This window comes from Onychostruthus taczanowskii, unplaced genomic scaffold, assembly GCF_017590055.1.
Source record: "Onychostruthus taczanowskii isolate IOZ18803 unplaced genomic scaffold, ASM1759005v1 scaffold70, whole genome shotgun sequence".
Taxonomy (NCBI): Eukaryota; Metazoa; Chordata; class Aves; order Passeriformes; family Passeridae; genus Onychostruthus; species Onychostruthus taczanowskii.
The window spans coordinates 1,253,347-1,271,855 of NW_024504787.1; the positions used below are offsets into that span (position 1 = coordinate 1,253,347).

At 39.5% G+C, this 18,509-nt stretch overlaps 1 protein-coding gene across 10 annotated transcripts in view; it reads left to right on the forward strand.

Moving 5' to 3' along the window:
* Positions 1 to 18,509, forward strand: part of UBAP2 (ubiquitin associated protein 2) — a 92,252-nt gene that overhangs the window by 37,886 nt on the left and 35,857 nt on the right. For all 10 annotated transcript variants that reach the window (XM_041422025.1, XM_041422029.1, XM_041422026.1 and 7 more), the window contains exons 7-10: positions 6,179 to 6,233; positions 7,376 to 7,479; positions 13,638 to 13,690; positions 18,196 to 18,263. In XM_041422025.1, the coding sequence (XP_041277959.1) occupies positions 6,179 to 6,233; positions 7,376 to 7,479; positions 13,638 to 13,690; positions 18,196 to 18,263 (280 nt within the window). The remainder of the gene's footprint in view (positions 1 to 6,178; positions 6,234 to 7,375; positions 7,480 to 13,637; positions 13,691 to 18,195; positions 18,264 to 18,509) is intronic.

Sequence of the window (18,509 nt, forward strand, 5' to 3'; positions counted from 1 at the left end):
TGGCTGTATAGGAAAATAAAACAGCTTATCCTTTTGTAGATATCTGATTATAGTCCAGTTTGTATTCTTGATCTCTTTTCATTGTTTTTAACATAAGAAGTGTGCTATCCTTGAACAAATTGATTTCTATATCTAGAATTGCATGTATAAACATTCTTTTGGTTTAAAAGCTTAGTCCAGTTGGCACAGGATGTGTCTTGGATTTTTTTTGCCAGAACTAAGGAGAATGTTATTTTTTTCCAAAACATGAATGTGGAGCAGACCTTCTGGAAGTCAAAATTTGAAGTTTGTTTAGTTTTGCTGTGGCTCATTCTGCATTAGTTAAGAAACTCTGTCATGTACATTTTTTTTAGGTTATCATAGTTGTAACAAGTCACCTGTTTTCCTTTGAATGTAATTTTAGAGTTGAAAGTTTTCAGCATGAATTGTAAAAATGCTTTCTAGAGTAAATGCAGTATATAAAACTGATTAATTGATTCTAGCTTTAAGATTACTAATAAAGACAAAAGTAATTTGAATTATTAAATCCAACTTGGGTGTTTGTTTTGGTAATATGGAGTACCTAGAATACAAAGTTTCTGCACTTCGCCTCCTTACCTCTTAAGCCTTGATAAGCCTCTGTCAACTTGGTTCTGCTGGGAGGATGCCACTGCCAGAGCAGAGACCAGGGCAGTTCAGTTACTGTGTAGTCAAAGATAAATAAAACTTTAGAGTGTTGCTTACTCTTCCAGTCTGCATTTCCTTCTTCTTGCAGCTGTTCTTCAGGCCATTTCTTAACCTTGAAGTAACTTCCTCTGATTTAAACCCTGAAAATCTGAGTTTTGAAATAAAGCACCTGTGTTGCAGTGGAAGGATTTAGGTCTACAAGCTCAGCAGACTTGATTTTCTGCAGAATAAGTTATTAATTTAGTGGGCTAGTCCCATCTGAGTTGTGCTTCTACATACCTTTCTCATGCTGCCATGAGATGTGCATTTGAGGAAATGTTGTGGGGAGCAATTCTTGCCATGCGTGGATGGTACCAGAGTGGAGAAGTGATTGTGATGAGTGTTTTGAAGTCCTAGTGGGTTTTAGTGAAAACAGAAAAACTTGCCTCCTGCCTCAGTTGGATGTAAGTATTGACCTTTCTAGAATTCATTCAGGAGAAGAAAAATGCAAAGAGTAAGGCAGCAAGTGACAGTAGTAGGAGGTTCCTCTGAGAGGTACAGAGGTGACATGTTGTGCTTTCTAGAGAGGTGCACTGCTTACCAGGTTCTCTTATCTCAGCCTGGTAGCCGAGACTGCCAGGCTTCTTGCAGTCCACCGACTGTTACTTCCTACTGTTGTTTCATGTAGGCACAAGTGGAACAGCCAGGAGCAGTCTGAACAGCATCAAGGGGGATTACAGAGCCCTGGGTCTGGCCAAAAGGTGCTCTGGAGCAGCTAGTTTTTGCAGGTAGTTTTTCATCCATCCTCCCAGTCAAAGATAAAGGGGGTCAAATGAGCCCCTTGTATTTGGAGAATCAGCAGGTGGCCTTGTGCCACAGCAGGAGATTTCATTTCTTAGACCAGGGCACTCTCTTTGGAAACTTGGTCTTCTCGGGACTGATGTGTTCCATCTGTCAGGGAAGGGGACAAGCCATCTTTGGTCATCCTGGCTTCATGAAGGGCAAGTTGTGTCTGAGCTGGTGTCCTTCTGTGATGGAGTAATTGTAACAGTCAACAAGGAAGGGCTGGCATTATTTATCTGGCCTTTGACATGGTCACACATGATATCCTTATCTGTACATTGGAGAGAGAGGGATTTGAAAGGTGAACTTTTTGGTGGATAAAGAATGGGCTTCATCCAGTTAGTTGGATGCATCCACTTAGTTGTGGTCAATAGTTCTATGTACAGATGGAGGCTGGTGACAGGTCGTGTCCCTCAGGGCTCTGTCTTGGAGCTGGTGCTCTTTAATTAATATCTTTATCACTGACACAGTGAGGTTGAGTGCATCCTCAGCAAATTTGCAGATGATACTGAGAAGTGCAGTTGACACAGCTGAAGGATGGGATGTCATCCGAAGGCACCTGGACAAGCTTGAGGAGTTGGGCCCATAGGAATCTCATGAGGTTTAACAAGATGAAGTTCAAGGTGCTGCACTTGGGTCAGAGCAATCCCAGGCATAAATACAGACTGGGAGCAGCCCTGCAGAGAAGAACTTTGGACTTCTTACAGATGAAAACCTGTCAGGAGCTGTCAATGTGTGTTTGAAGCCTAGGGAGCGAACTGGCTTGTGGGGCTGGCGAGGAATGTGAAGTCAAGGGCAGCCTGGGCTGCAGTGACTGTGAAATGGTGGAGGTTGAGATCTTTGGTGCAGTGATGAGGACACACAACAAGCTCACTGCTGTAGCGTTCAGGAGAGCAGACTTTGTCCTCTTCAAGGGTCTGCTTGGTAGAGTGCCATGGAATAGAACCCCAGAGGGAAGTGAGGCCTAGGAAAGCATGTTAATATTTAAGGATTCCTTCTTCCAAGTTTTGGAGCAGTGCATCCCAGCCAAAAGAAAGACAAAACTACCCCAACTGCAGGGATGAAAAGGAGCTCCTGGACAAACTCAAATACAGAAGCAAAGCCCAGAGAAGGAGGAAACAAATAAATGTAGCCTGGGAGGAAGAGAGAGGTGAGATTGAGCAGCCAGTGATAAAAGAAAGACAAGGGAAAATGTGGACCCTCTCTGTAAGAAAACAGGAGACCTGGCTAACTGGGACATGGAGAAGCTGCAGGTACTTAATTACTTTTTTTGCCTTGGTCTTCTCCCACAAGATCTCTAGCCATGTGAATTACAGAAGGTAAAGGCAGGGGCTGGGAGAATGAATAACCATCCACTGTAGGAGAGGATCAGGTCTGAGACTTTTTGAGGAATCTGAAAGTGCACATGTCTGTGGCACCTGACAAGATACATCTGTGGCTCCGTAGGGAACTGGAAGAGGAAGTGGCTAAGCCACCATCCATCCTATTTGAGTTCCCACTGATGAAAAAAAGGGAAGCATAACCTCTATTTTAAAAAGGGAAGGAAGGCAGACCTGGGCAACTAGAGGTCAGGGAGTCTCACATCTGTGCCTGGCAAGATCCTGGAGCAGATCCTCCTGGAAGTTAAGGGTCTTGGAAAGTGTGAGGTGATAGGTGACATGGAAACTAAACCTCACAAAAGAAAAGAGGCAGGCAACATGGTTGCTGTAGACAGCAGGGGTTTTTGGTGTCTTGGTGTGAAGGTTTTCTGGCATTTATCAAGGTGGGAACTGGTTTGAAGAGCTGATGCAAAAGTGAACATATACCATTTTCTTGTAGTTGTTTCCTGCTCACTCACTGGAAAGTGCAAAACCCAGTGTGCAAAAGAGCAGAGCTTATGATCACTGGTGAGGAAGACCACAGTCGTAGTAGTTCTAATTTAAATGGCTTTAAATTACTGTGGGATTGCATGCTTAGTATTTGGGTTCCCACTGTGAATTCTGAAAACTTCATTTGCTCACTGGCTCTTTAGTTGCTGTTAAAAAGCATAAAGTTTGTAGACACCCTGTGGGCATTCACAGTTGTTTCTTTGTCTTAAAAGACTGTACCTTCTGTTTTAAGGCCATTTTTAATTTTTGACAGCTGAGAGAAGTAGCTTTCTTGGCATGAGAATGTAAGGATTTATTAGTGTCTGGTTGTGTCAAAGAGGATATTAGCCCTTTCCACTGGCATCTTGCACTAGTGACTATGATGTATGAGATCCTGTGTCTGAGTTAGGTGGTTTTACAGTGGTGAACATTCACTGTCCCAGATTTTGAGTTAATTTTTCATGTGTTTTCTATCTTTGAATTTAGTAATTTGGTACTCCCTTCTGCCTTCATTAGAAAGGTTCTTTTGCATTTGCTGGTAGAACTTAATTCCAGTTTTGACTGAAAGCGTAGACACAGCATTAAGAAGTTAAAGGAATCCACTTGAAATTCAAGTTCAGAATTGTCTTTCAAAATGATCTGGTATAAAAAATGCCTTGCTGGCTAGTAGTCTAAGACTGTGCATGGAACTTCAGGAACAGCATTTTTTCTTTTTTGCAATTTCTAAAACTGTTGCTTATTGATGTTTTTAGTCAATAGTTTATTGTGCCCATTGTGGGAATGTATCTTACGTATGCCTGGCTTGCTAAAACATCACCTTCTCTTTAGTGTGCTAAGGTTGTTTCTTCAGGCCATTGCACTTGAGATACTGGGGTGACTTACCTCCTCTTGTAAAATCTATTTTCTTCTTTCACCACAGCTATTTCAATTATCTCTCTGTACCTTATGTCTGTCTCACTCAAAACTGTTTCTGGTTGACTGTTTCTGTGTTTTGCAGCTCCCAGTTGGACTTGCACTTCAGACTGTCAGAAAACTGTTGATCTTGCTTCTGCACAATTTCTGTAAATGCTGTTTAATGCTCTATTGGTAGCAATTGAAAGTAATTTTATTACATGATGGCCCCTACCATATCCCCAGGTAAACTTGTGTAGCTGGTTCTGCTCTTAAGAAAACTTACTGGACAGAAAGGTAATCCAGAGTGCTCTGATTTTGGCAGAGGATAGCAGAAGAGTAGATAGGCTGAGCAGCAAGGTTCAGCGGCCAGGTTGGAGGCAGTTTGGTACAGTGGGGATTGGGGCACGTTGTTTATGCCAAAAACACATGGGTAAAGAAGGGTGGCAAATGCCAGGTTGCAGCAGTTGTTGCTTCTTTCATAACCTCTGTCTGCCTTCTCTCCAGCTGGTTGTGAAAAGAGAGCAAAGAAGGGAAGGTAATGTAGAGATAACAAAGCTGGTCAGTATCAGACTATTCACTGTTCTTATCCCAACAAAATGCTGTGTGTTGCTGGATGGGAATCTTTCCTCTACTTTGATGCTTCTAAGAAATCTTGGAAAAGTAGGTCCAGAAATGTATTTTGTCACTTCAACAGTGAACTGGGGTAAGGGGAGTAATGAGTGGCAAGAGCAAGAAACAGAAAGTCATTAAAGTAGAACTTGAATAAATTGGTGTTAACATGTCCTGGAGGTACTGCTCTTGCTCAGTTTGGGTGGTCTCCCAATTAAAGTAAGAAGTAATTCTGATCCAACTTTGAGCATGGCATCATGGGTAGTTCTGATCTATGGTCATCAGTGTTTTGGTGATTTAGGATTGTAATTTTTGTGTGCTTTGGTAAACTTGCAGTTGCTCGGTGACTTATAATTGCCACATAATTTTGTCATTAAAATAAACATTGTTTTTGTTCTCTGAGTGCAGCTCTTCACCTTCTTCTGTTCTTGTAATACAAAATAATATTCTTACTCTTCCTCAAAAAAACCTGAACAAACTGAGTAAGCCTTACATAAAACCCCTAAAAAGGTGGGGAAAGAACTCTATGCACAAATATATTACATATAAGAAATATTTGGTAACACTTTCTCTAGACATGTGCTTTGTGTATTCTTGTATTCTAGTACACAAATTTTCATGCCTTGTTGACAATATAGCATGTGCAAAAATTAAGCTGTTAATTGTATCAAGAAGCTCATAAACTGAGGCTGGTAATCAAAATTTGAGAAAACAAATACTTGTTTTTGTTAAAACAAATAAATATTTAATGGATGATAACAAGGAAGATGAGTTATTTAATTTAGGTATTTTCCTGTCAGTAATGTGATGAAGGGTGAGGCAGAAGGAATGTGTGATCAGAGATTGGCAAAAGCACAGGAGGGTGAACAGGTGGTCAAAGTCAGAGGAGGAAACAAATGGAGTATTTCAACTTTTTCCTCACAGATAAGGAGTGACAGAGAATTGCTTGAAAAATCAGGATACTCAGGGAGGCTGGGATTTTAGAGCATCTTAGGCAAGAATGAAACAATACAGAAAAAATTTAGAACAATGTCTAATAAGTTGGCAATAGTGTTTGGGATGAGTCTTTAGGTAATTTCTTTTAATGGCATTTGGAGCTACTTCAAGAGACACAGAAAAGATGGCAGATAATTGAAGATCCTACTGAAATGTGGGGTCTTAGATGAACCAAGGCTTATTCGAGTGTGTTAGGGTAACAAATTTGGTGTGGGAATTTGGGAAGTCAATTATATTTAACTTCAACTATGGTAGTTTTGTTCAACTGTGGCATTCTTTAATGTGACAGACTAGTGACTGGTGGCTCCTCTGCTGTTGCTGTTAAATGGTGTTTTCTCTCCTAGGGTTTGGACGTGGCAGAGGGAGAGGAGCGGGGAGGTTTTCAGCCCAAGGCATGGGGTAAGAAACATGCAGAGCACAGATTTTGGCAAGGATCAAACACAGTGGCAGTATTTATTGACAATGCTGCCACTGTATGTATGGATACTGCTGTATGTTTGATAATCTCATATAGATGAAAAAATTGAAAAATCTCGTAGGTGGTGAATGGAATATTTTTGTCTTAAGCTAGTGTTTCTAACTAGGCACACCTGTAGAATCCTAATGCATGTCTGTTCAGTAAACTTGAAGAGCCATACGTGCTATCAGTAGCAGCCACATAGTGCCTTGGAGTCTGAAAGTTGTGTGCTACATGTAGTCTTAGCTAAATTTTAAACCAGATTTATTTCAGTGTAATGCAGAATGTGCAGTGAACGTATATAAAACTTGGAAGTGGTAATTCTAAACTTTGTTCTGTTTTGGAGGTTTCATGCTTTAGCTGTTCGGACCCATATGGACCTTAAAACAGATTCAGAAGAAGTCATTCAGCAGGTTAAAAGCTTGCTCTCAATTTTATTGGAATAATTTGGCTTGTAGAAATGTATCCTCCACTACGTTCACTCAGTGTTTGCCTTTAATGACACTTCAAGCAACATCAGTAATGTCATGATGAACTGGAGTCATGTTCTACTTCTCTAATGATTCTTCTTGGTCATACTTGCAGATGATGAACTGAAAAGAGGTTTTTCTTCAATAATGCTTTTTTACCTTTTAGCTGCGTCTGGGTATTTTTGGCATCAGTGTCAGCAGAGCACTTTGAAATAATCCTACTGGTGCTCTGAAAGGACATGATAGTGGTCACTTATCAGTCAGCCACCTGCTGAAAAACTTACCTGTTGAGACAGTCTTATTGTTGTGTGTATAAACTAATGCTTTATAACACTGGGAGGAACTGGGATGCTGTTAACTGGTTTTTCAGGAATTTATTTAGTTGTCTCTACAAGAATTTTACCAGTCTCTTCACTTTTTTCTCTTATTCTCTTTTCTCCCTTTTTATCTGTCTGCTCATAGAAGAATTTTTTTTTTAAACTAAAAGCTGTCAAGATAACTTATGGGGAAATCAAGATGTTAAGTCTAATACAACTTCAGCTAAAAATTATGACACTTATGCTCACTGAATGACCCATGTGTTCTCTTCCATTTCTTAACTTTCAAAACTCTAGGACATTTAATCCTGCAGACTATTCGGAGTCTTCTGCCACTGATGGCTTTGGGACAAAGTCAGAGATCTGGGAGACTGGTCAGAATGATGCAGATGATGGAACTGGTAAGATCTTCAAGAAGTGGAAGGATTGGAATGAAGATCTGTAGCATATTGCAGCTAAAATAACTGTTCTGTTAGAGTTCGATTAACTTTTGAAAATTGGTATACATCTCTTGTGACACAGATATTAGGTGATTTTTAAGTTTAGCTGCTGCTGATGTGCAGAGCCCGAGTGTCTCTCTGGTGAGAATCAAGGGAGGCATTTTGCAATTCTTTTATTATAGTGCCAATAAACCCTTGAGGAACAAAGGAATTTGAAAAGTCACTGGAAGAACCTTGTATGTAAATAAGTGTTTAGATACCTTAATACTGCTTAAGATCTCACCAATTGTAGTTAAGGAGCATAAGTCCTCCTAGAATTGATTGGTCCACAGGCTTTGGGCAATAGGATCTGAATATCTAAGAAGAAAAAGGAAATAAAAAGTTTGCAAGTATGAATTCACTCAGTGACACTGGGATGGCTTTGAAAGTCCCATCTGCAACAATGCAGAAATTTAAGGATGTGAGTCCGTGGATGGAGGAGAGTTCCAAGATCTGTGACTTCTGAAGAGAAAAGTTACTAACTAAACCACGAGTAGGCACTTGAATTGAAGCCAAAAATCCATTGACCTGTCTGAAGATCAAGGCAGATGTGTGTTTCTGTATGAAGTTTCAAGTGAGAAGTACACACTTCCAGCTAGAGACAAGAGACTGACATAGTTTGGAAAGGAACCATTTGGCAGTGATTCATGGTGATTCAGAAATGAGGGTGGCCTGCTTATCTGTGATGGGAAAAATAGGATACCTTGTTTCTTCCTGTGTTCTGTGATAGGAAATGAAGGCAATGTAAACCGTGTATTAGAATGGAGAAAGTCATGTATGTTTTTGTCCTCACTTGGGAGCCACTGAGTGTATTTCTTTTAACTGCAGCAATGGATAACTCTTCTGATTTCTTCATTGGTGAAGCCTACTCAGGTGATTTTTCATCAACTCCTGTGTCAAGTGTGGAAGCTGATCCTGAAGGGCACAATGTGCTCTGTTGAGCTCTGCTGTGAGCCACTTGAGATGCAGCTTTCTAAATGTCTTACAAGCCATTTTCCACTTAACTAGAGAAGACAACAATAGGCTCAAAGTTCAGGGAGGCTTATTAAGCAGCTGTCTTGTTACTCTGATTGCCTTCTCAACCAGTGTGGAAGAGTGGTTTTGAGTATATTAGTGGTTGTTAATGGGAGCATTCTTCCCAAATATGGTATCTCTCTAAGGAATTACTTCTTATATTACTTGGTGCTGTAGCACGAACAGAAATACGTCTTTTGTTTTCACTCACGTTAGTTTTTCAAATAAGGAAGATACCTAATGTATTGAAAATTCCTTTGGGGATTCTTACATTATTGTTTGCTACCTGTTAGCGAGGGGCAAGGTGTGTTACCACAGGCGTTGCAGAAGCTATGAGGTTAACTGAGTAAAGAAACATCTGCAAGAAAGGTACTAGGAGACTGGATCAGAGGTAGAGAATCACTGTTTTCTTACTGCTGATTGCAGTTGTAAGGGTATAGCTTACATATGACTTGTGCTCTACTTCCAAAATGAACTCAAGTGTTCTGAGACCCTCCCTGCTAACTCAGAGTAGCCTCCGTGTGTCTCTGTTACAGCAGCCTCTGGCCTTGTAGGCAGAGGTAGAGCCTCCTCATCCTTATTACTCAGTATCAAGTAATGGAAGAAATCTGCCTAAGAATAAGAGTAATTTGGTGTGGGTAAACAGATCCTTCTAACAGTATGAATGTGTCATTGTGAGAGGTGTGCTGCTGGCAGAGTGGTGGAAATTCAGTTTTGATGTGTGGAATTTCTGTTTGGATGCCAAGCACATTTTTGCTGTGCACATATCACCAGCAACCACACTGGACTTCAATAACAGTTTAAGGCGTGCATGGAAATTTGGGAAGCATTGTAGGAAGAAGGTGTGAGAAGGCATTTGAGAATTTTCTCTGGCCTTGTCAGATGAATGAATCTTTGAGGTATGAATGAGTGGGTGTCATTGTGAGGGAGATCCTGAAAAATTACTTGGTTGGTGGAAAATTAAAGTAAACTAGGTAAATGTGAATGTTCTTTTTCGGTGTTAAGTACCTTTTTGTTGCTAATCTTAATTTACTTTCAAATGAAAAAGGTACAATAAGTGACAAAACAAAAATATCTCTAAAGATGCTTTCTTTTATGGTGTTGTAGACAGGCTCTAGGAATGTCTGAAAGAAGTCTCTGGGCCAAAAGGAATCACTTCAGAAAGAACAGGCTTTAAAATTGAATCATCAGTTGTCCAAGTGGGTAGCCCTTTCAGCCTTTTGATGGAAAGCATCTTGAGGGTTACAAGAGGAAGCTGCAGCTGGGATAGTAATTTTACAGCAGAAGAGACTGCTGGGAAGGAACATGGAAGCAGTGCTGTGGGAGGACAGTGAAGTAGGTTGCATAAAGTTGAGCATGAATTGACTTGTTAATCCCAAATATTAATTTTCAGGTTCGCCCCCTAAATTTACAGTGCTGTTTTGTTAATTACAAATCAATGACCCAGTTAAATTCCCAATGGGGAGTCAACTAAAGTTCTGAATGTGGGAACTATATGTGTATGGAAAACTATAAAGCTTGCAGTGGGCTTTATAGATATCAGGTAAGAGTTTATACAGGAAAGACAGGAAGGTCTCTTTATTCCTCTTTACCCAGTTCCATTTCTTATTTAATCTAAAAAGAAGGTAAAAAATATTAGCTTATGCTATCTACTTGGAAAACTAGTGTCTTTCATCTGCAGTTACATTAAAGAGGTGATAACTGGGTAACTACCTAGAGAAATAAGAGATCTTTGCTTACCAAAATATTTTCTGGAGTTGTTATACCAATATAAACGCTTTGTGACATTCTGAGTTATGTACTAAGTATTTCTTTCTTTAGCCCTGCTGGGGAAATGAATATTTTCTTAAAAAATAAATACATATTTGTTTTCAAAATGTAGTTTCTGTCATGTGTACTCTGAAAGTGCTCTAGAACCTCATGCCCTGAATTATTGAAGATGCCAGAGGCCTCATGATAACTTGAATAGTGTTTCTGAGTGCACCACTGTGTAATCCAGTGGAAAAGCTAGCTGGTTCTGTGAAGGTAAAATTTAGAGTTGGCTGAAGTATAGACTGAAGGGCAAGTCTTTAATAGCTCATAATGTTATATCTAATTGTATCCCAAATATTACAGCATCAGTTTTCCTGCATCCTAATTTATATAGAAATAATGTGAGGATGAAAGACAAAGAGAAGGGACAGATGAAGAGAAACAATATTACCAGTCCTCCTCCAAAAGGAAATAAACTTGAGCAGCATAATTTCTCTCTTTTCAAAATGTACAGGGCAGTGAGAGAAAATGAGCACAAATCACAGCAGTTCTTATACATAAATTATATTAGGGGTGCTCACTTCTCAAAGTTGGTAAAAATGGCCTTGTGTTCTGGTACTTTACTCACATCTCTACTTTGATAGAGTTTCATAAGTTTCATGTTACCTTTGTTACTTTAGTTATGAACATCCTTAAATTACTCTGAAACTTAAGAATGACTAGAAATAAATAATAAATTATAGAATAACTTTCAAGAGGGACAGCTGTGTTCCTTGGAAGGTACAAGGAAGATGGTGTTTGGGTTTTTGTTTTTGGGAGAGAGTTTTGTGTTTCTTTTTTTTTGCAATATCTGCTGTAAAAGCCAGAAGGAACATTTTAAGAAAACATTCAAGTCTTTCTAGAATGCAAATCCAGAAGGAAAGATCTAGTACATAAGTTCAGCATAGACCAAGTTAAATTTATTTTGGGGCTAATATCAATGATTATTCAAAGAAAGGGTAAAAAATTAAGGAGTGTGACAGGGAGAGAGGATAATTGGAGGAACATAGCTGAAGACTCATCAAAATATGTATTCTGTTTTTATTGGCTTAATAACTTTCTAAACTGAACTTGTTACAAAGAAAAAGAGGGAAGGATCACAAATAACCACCTAGGCTGAAGCTTGTATGACAAGGGTCCTAGAAAACACAAACCATAATTTTGATGGAAAACAGAAAACTCTTGAAGTGTGATGCTTTTCAAAGCCTGTGGGAAAGATTGGGAAGAGAATGCATGAGTTGCAGTTACACCAAGGTGGATTTTGGACTAAAAAGAAATTGATGCGCCCGTGACAAGATCTGACTTAGAAATCCTATTAATAGGAGGAAGACATTCAAAAGCTGGATTTAGTGCAGAGAAAAGTACTGAAATAACTGAGTGGAATGATTGAGTTGGGAAGGAAGAGCTGTTAGTAAATGACACTAGCAAACTTAGCAGCCTGGGTAAACTAATAAAAAGGTGAAAGGCTGTACACAGTATTTAAAAGAATAAACCCTCAGGACTAGTTTTATAAGAGGGAACAACAGACAGTTGTTTAATGTCAGGAAAACATCACAAGTATTATTTCAAGTAGGTTTGGTCTCCCAAAATGTGATGGAAGATACGCTAGAGTCTGACTTGATGTACCTGAGCTTTTTTAATGTTTATTTTATCAGACTCTGAGCTCTGTTTTAGTGTTCTGGTGTCAGTACAAGGCTTGTCTTCTAGAGACAGGCCTTGGCACTGGCTTATAGAGATGAAATCTAAGTATTTGCCCTACTTGTATTTATCTTCAAAGAAGAAATACTGGGGGAAGGGATTCTGTGCTGGTCAGGGGAAGGGAAAGAAAATCAGCTGTTCCTCTAAAAGCTGCTGATCATTGGGCTTTTCCTCCTTTTCACAACTTCTGTAGAAATGTGTGGATTGCTCTAGAAATTTGAGGCATTGTAGTAGTTTTGCTACAGGATATGGTTATTCATAAAAACATCATCCCTGGGTAGGGGCCTTTTGCTAAAATGTAAGCATGAGATGTTTCAGGCAACTCTGTATTGCTCCACAGAGCCCACACAGAGCGGATGTTACCTTGCTCAGGACCTGCCAAATAATTTTGGATTCCAAGGTATAGTTCCCCTCTCTTCCCGCCACTGTCTGTAACCTCCATGGTCATCCCGTTTGCCTGACAGGACTGGCGCCGCTCAACCCTCCTCTGCCAAAACCACTGTGGTGTCATGGGGTACGAGAGGAAGCACCAGTGCAGTTCTGGCATTAGTACCAGCTGGCTTTGATGCTGTCTTTGGGGGGCTTGTTTCTGAATTGATGTGTCTCAGACCGGTTCCTGGTTAAATGAAAGGAGATGATTGAAGCAGCAGTCTCTTTGCTTTGTACTTGATCCAGGGTGCTGGTGGCACTACCTTTGGTGCTGGTGTTTTCTTTGCTTGTGGTTGCACAGTTACACAAAGGCTCTGGTTGTTGTTGGAATAACCTTCCCTGTACTGCTGCCAGTGGTCAAGGCCTTCAGTCCCTTTATTGCTCTTGCATGTCTGTACCTGCTGTTTCCTATAGAAGGGGTTGGGTTTTTGCATCCATTTTCCTATTTGTGCATGCTTCACTCTGCTCCAGAGTTTGCCAAATCCAATCTGCCACAAGTTACAGGAAGTGTTTTTTGGATACAGTGGAAATTTAAAGACTGTCCTGCTACCATAGTAAGAATTATTTATGTTCTAAAATGAATTGCTCTCTCAGGGGAAGGAATTGGAGCTGTGCTACTCTGAGGAGTGAATTAACAGGTTGAAAAGTAGTCTCCACAGGCATAGCTTGGGTCTTGAAATTGAATTTGTTGAAAGTAGGATTGTGGGTCTTGGAGCAGGTGTTGGTGGTTGTGTTTTGTTCTGTATGCATTTGTGTGTGAAACTAGAGGATCCTGTGGGAGGGTTGAGTAACTTTTCACTGCCGTTGGACCCATAGGAGGAAGTTCTTCCAATGTTTGAGATTAATCACTGGGTGCAGATGTGCGTTCATGCAAGTTGAGTCCGGTACCAACGTGACTAAGAAATTCCTGAAATGAGAAATCAAGGGCAACGGGGGGGACTGGTGGTGTTTCCCTCCCAAAATTTTAATTCTGCAGACCAGTTTCTTAGAGCTTCCAACCATGTTTCCAAATATGTTTCCAACTTCCATCTCCTTGCTTTGTGTTCCACTGATAATGAAAACAGGATTGCTTGTAAAGCAGAAGGATTGAAACACAGTGTTGTGCCTTTAATTTGTACCTGTTTTCTTTCTTTCCTCTATTATAACAGGAGCATGGAAGAACTCAATAGAAGAATGGACAGCAGAAGACTGGAATGAAGATGTAAGTCCAACTGGCTGGATATACCAATTCATTATTTATTCTCTTCAGAATTTGTCTTGTTTTCAAAAACTAAATATTTGAAGTAACCCATTATTTCAAGTTTATTTTCAGTAGAGTAAAAATAAGTCATCCCTTTTGCCTCCTCCTGCAAGGTGGAATGTCAGTGTTTGTCCTGGAAATGTGTGAATGTTTCATGTAACTGATACGGAAACTCCATCCTTACCTAATGTGATAGGGATGTATCTTTTGAGAGAATTGAAAGAAATTCTTAAATTCCTAGGATTTCCCTATCAGTTAATGACATCAAAAGCTGACATGTTTTAGACCTGTCTTTAGTTTCCTCAGTGTGTGCTAGAGGTGGACTAAGGGCTAAAAATGGTGGAAATCTATGGGATGTTCTCACCCCTGTTTGATGCTGGTACAATACAGCGTTTGTCAGTAGGGAGGGGTGTTGAGCAATGCTGACTACGGATAAAATTTGTTTTAATTAGTTACTAGAGCTGAATAATTTGCAAATGAATTTTGAAATCTCTAGCCCATTGTTAATTTTTATTCATTTTGGATCCTGTAAAAATCCCTATAACAGAGGAGAAAGTTATTTGTCAGCTAATATTCAGAAATAGTGAATGAAATGTCATGGTGCGGATACATTAGCCCAAAACATGCACAAAAAAAAGGGGAAAATATGTTATATCTTTTGTTATAAAAATAATTGCATTCTATCACAAAACATTTTAGTGTATTGAAATCTGCCTTGCAAGTTTTGGCAAATCTGTTACAGTAGGATCCTTATTGAATATGGGCTTTTGTAGGAAGGCTATAAGTTCTCCCAGTCTGGGGCCAGATGCCATCTAGTGCCTCAGTTAATGATTGGGAAGTAAAACTAAAGTAATTGTTTAATAAAATGTTTGTAAAATACAAAATGTATTGGAATAGCATTTGAAAGTAAGCCAGTCATGTGGCGAGATTTGGACTTCTGCAAGATTTGAACTGTTCCAATGAAAAATATAGCCAAGTATCCATTTGTTTTATAGGAATAAACACACACCTTCAGAACAAGGGCCTGGTGTCTGGAAAGCAGCAACTCTTAAGTTTTCAGGATTGTAGTGGATGATGGAAAAAGAACAGCTCAGCATGAGCTGATGCTGTATTAAAAAAGCTATTTTTGCCTGTTGGCACTCTTCCCCATCTCTTAGTCATTCTTGAGTTATGTTTCTGTATGTGGATGCTCCTGAATTTGATTCTTAAGTATCAAATCAAATTTCTCATTGCTTTTACAGATGAAAAATTGTGTATTGTAGCTGAAAATGTCTGATCAAAGATCCTTGAGAAGGGAGATTTTAGTTTAGGGAATCTGAAAGCGTTACTTTAGGAGCATATGGTAGACTCTGGTTTTACTCTAGCAGAGGTGTAGTAGGAACCTGTGTCTGGAAAATGGATCCGTGCATTTAAGTGTGTAACAAACACTTCTAGTGGCATGACTATTGATTAAAAGAACCAAGGAAGCTGATATATTTACTGGCTGCAGAGAAAGACCGGGTGTATTTTTAAAGAATATTTCTGTTTAAATGTGGTGTCCTTTAGTCAGATACAAGTTATGAGCAAGTGAGTGAAATTTAACATTATTTGACCCAAGAAGAATTAGGTCTTTGTGACCTAATAGTCCTGTCTGGTCCTTATCTTTTGCAGTGAGTATTAAGCAAGTATAATAGGTTGTCAAGGTGCTATTAAATAGAACGGAAACTTCTTGCAGTGAAAATAAGAGGTTGTGTTTTGTTAAAGGGATATTCAGGACGTTAACAATGAAGGACTAGACAAATATTGAGGTACTTTAGGTGGCTCTGGATTTTGCTCTTAAAAGAAAGTAAAGTTTAACTATATCAACTATTCCAAAGGAAAGAAGTAGAATAAATACAAATTGCTGGAAAGTGGGTAATGGCAAACGTTTTCTGTAAAGTATAGTGCTAGTTTTTATTTGAAACCACAACTACACTTTTTTAAAAAAGGAAAGGGAAAAAAAAAGAGTGTCTTTTGCTGGGAGTGGTTTATTTACCAGGAAGCAGCATGAGAAGTTGTTTTAATTTCTTTACCCTCACTACAACATACCAGAACAGTAATAAGCTTTTTTTTTAATTTCTGACTTGTTGATGTTGAGTTTTAGTGAGGATGCTGGAGTATATTTTCCTCTTCTCCTCACCATTCCAGTATTCCTTTAGGAACTGATAGCTAGTTGTCAAGTGCACTGTCTGTTTGGTGATTGGAGAATGATTTTATCATAGGAACAGGAGCTGGAAAGCACGGGCATTTCACTGCAGATGGAGGATATATCCCTGTGAGGCCAACACCGACAAATGGCTCACAACCATTCGTTCAGTTCTGGGAAAATGCCAGAGCCTCAGTGAAAGATTTGTGAGTGTAGTGTGCAGCAAGCATAATGGCTTGATTGGGAGCTGAAAATACTACTTCTGAGAAATACTAAATACATCTGGTAATAAAACTTTTCAGCTGCCACAGCACGAAATATGTGTTTTGACGATTGCCGTAATCCCTGCAGAGTACTGAATTAAGTGCTTGATTGGACCTTTTGGCAGTGAGTTTGCCACAGGTTGTAGTGTAAATCTCAATGTAACTGAGCTGGTAGCTGGAGACTTCTGTTTGCATGCTGGTTCATCTATAGAGAACATTTATTCTCTCACACATCAAGCATGCATTCGCATTGTCACAAACATCCTCAGTCTCCTTAATTTGCTGAATTTCATCAGTGTTTGTCCATGGTTAGTCTTTTCCTGTATTATGTGAGTGTAAGAAACTGGTGATATTACAAAGAATTTAATATTTAACCAAGGGATTGCAGACCACAGAGTGTTGCTTGTGCCATTAGCTGACTTCCTTGTGCCATGTAATGCAGGAATATCATAATACCCCAGAAAGTACAGTATGCATTGCTCTAAAATAAAATACATCGTGAGGAAAGAGCTGAACAATAGAGGAACAGCCTTTTTAACTGAAATGTACTTAAGTGGAATGTTCTTTCTTTGTTTTGGTCAGTACACAGAGTTGTGGGCTGTCAGCATTCATCTCAGGACAAGTGATCCAGAAATGAGGGATTAAAGTGCATTGTGTTGGCAGCAAGGGGGAGAAAGAAATGGAGGGAGGAGCTGTGTTAGGACTGATTTCTTCATGGTCTCATGTGCTTCTTGCAAGAGTATGTGAGATATCTCTACTCTGCTTCTGAGTGCTGATTTGCTCCCAGTCAGCTCTTCTGTGCCCTTCTTAAATCAACAGTGTTTCATAGGAGACCGCTATCAGATGTCCATATTCAGGGATACATATGCTCTCAGTAGAGCTGCCTGTGGGATGGCAAATTAAATCAACTCGTGCCCTTGATGTCCTTTAAACTGCTAGAAATGTATGCAGTTAAAAATGCATCATTCTTAGAAGAGCTGTATCAAATGGCACATTCTAAAGGTATTCTTTTGCACAGGTCAGTTATTCTTCAGTCAAAGACAAGGCTACTAGAGGAATTAAGGATGATTTTTAAAAAAGCAAATTTAAAATACGAACATTGTACATGCATAGCTCTGTCTTGCTAAACCTAACCTGTACTGACTTAAGATCTATTCTAGTTTGCAAGTACTTCTGTCAGTAGAAATTAGCCCTAGGAAGCTGTAGCTGTTCAACTACTACTTTTTAAAGGAGAAAAAGTGTTAAAAATCCAACCACATGGCAAAAAAACAACCCCCTCTTTTCCCCCATAGTCCCAATTAGCTCTGCTTCTCCAGGTGCCTGTGCAAGTATCTCTCTGTATTGTAACAGCATGGTGAACATAGTGCAGCTTTCCTCTGTGGGTGGTCTGTTACGTGAGTGTCAGCATGACTCTTATTTTATTAGAGTTTCCCAGCTCGTGCTCTCAGAGCTCTCAGTTAAAGACCTTATTGCCTCTCCTAACAGAGCTGCCAAGAAGGAGCCATGAATGCTGGTTCACTGAACTTACCTGTACTTACCTGCCTCTGGTGGGTGCTGCCGTGGTGGGAGCTGAAATGTCAGGTGCAAAGATACATGGAATGAGTGGGAGCAATGCAATGTGTTGTTACCCATGTGCAACAAGATTTGTCAGAGTTGCTCTGTAGTGTCATAAATTGTCTGCACGTTGTTGGTAGAACGGCTGTCACATTAATTACTTTCTACTGGTGTATTTCAGTTAAACTGTTTCCCAAGCTGATGTAGTTACATTGGTATACAGTTCTATGCTGGTGCGTGTTGTCAGTAGGTCAAATTTCCTAACCCAACCCTCTAAATTAATAGGTACTTGATTCTGTGAAGAAGATTTTACTGAAGTTTCACTACATGTTTTTGTCTTTTTAAGCAGAGCTTCAGATTAGCTGTTTGCAATGGTAGTTTGACTTTACTTTTATCTTGAAAATGCATGACCAAAATGAAATTTCTGCAGATGTTGCAGGAGGGAAATGTGACCATATGAAATTCTTCCCCCATCTCTTTTTCAGCTTTCTGAAACAAAAGTCTTCACCGCATCTTCTGTTCCAGCTGAAAATCATGTGACTCCTGGGCAAAGGTAAACTCTTCTTTCATGTTTTCCCTGTACTTTAAAAACCTTCTCCTTGATTAAGCAGTGTTAGCTTGCACACATAAAATACTGATTAAAATCTCCATCAGAGATTGGTCAAACTCATCTAAAAATTGAAAAAGCCCTGCTTGCAAATTGTTTTCTGTGGGTTTCTGAGTAACATATTTTTGACTGGGAAAGTGGAGACAAACTTACCAAATGTGTGAGCATAACACATCTTCTGCATCAGGACTC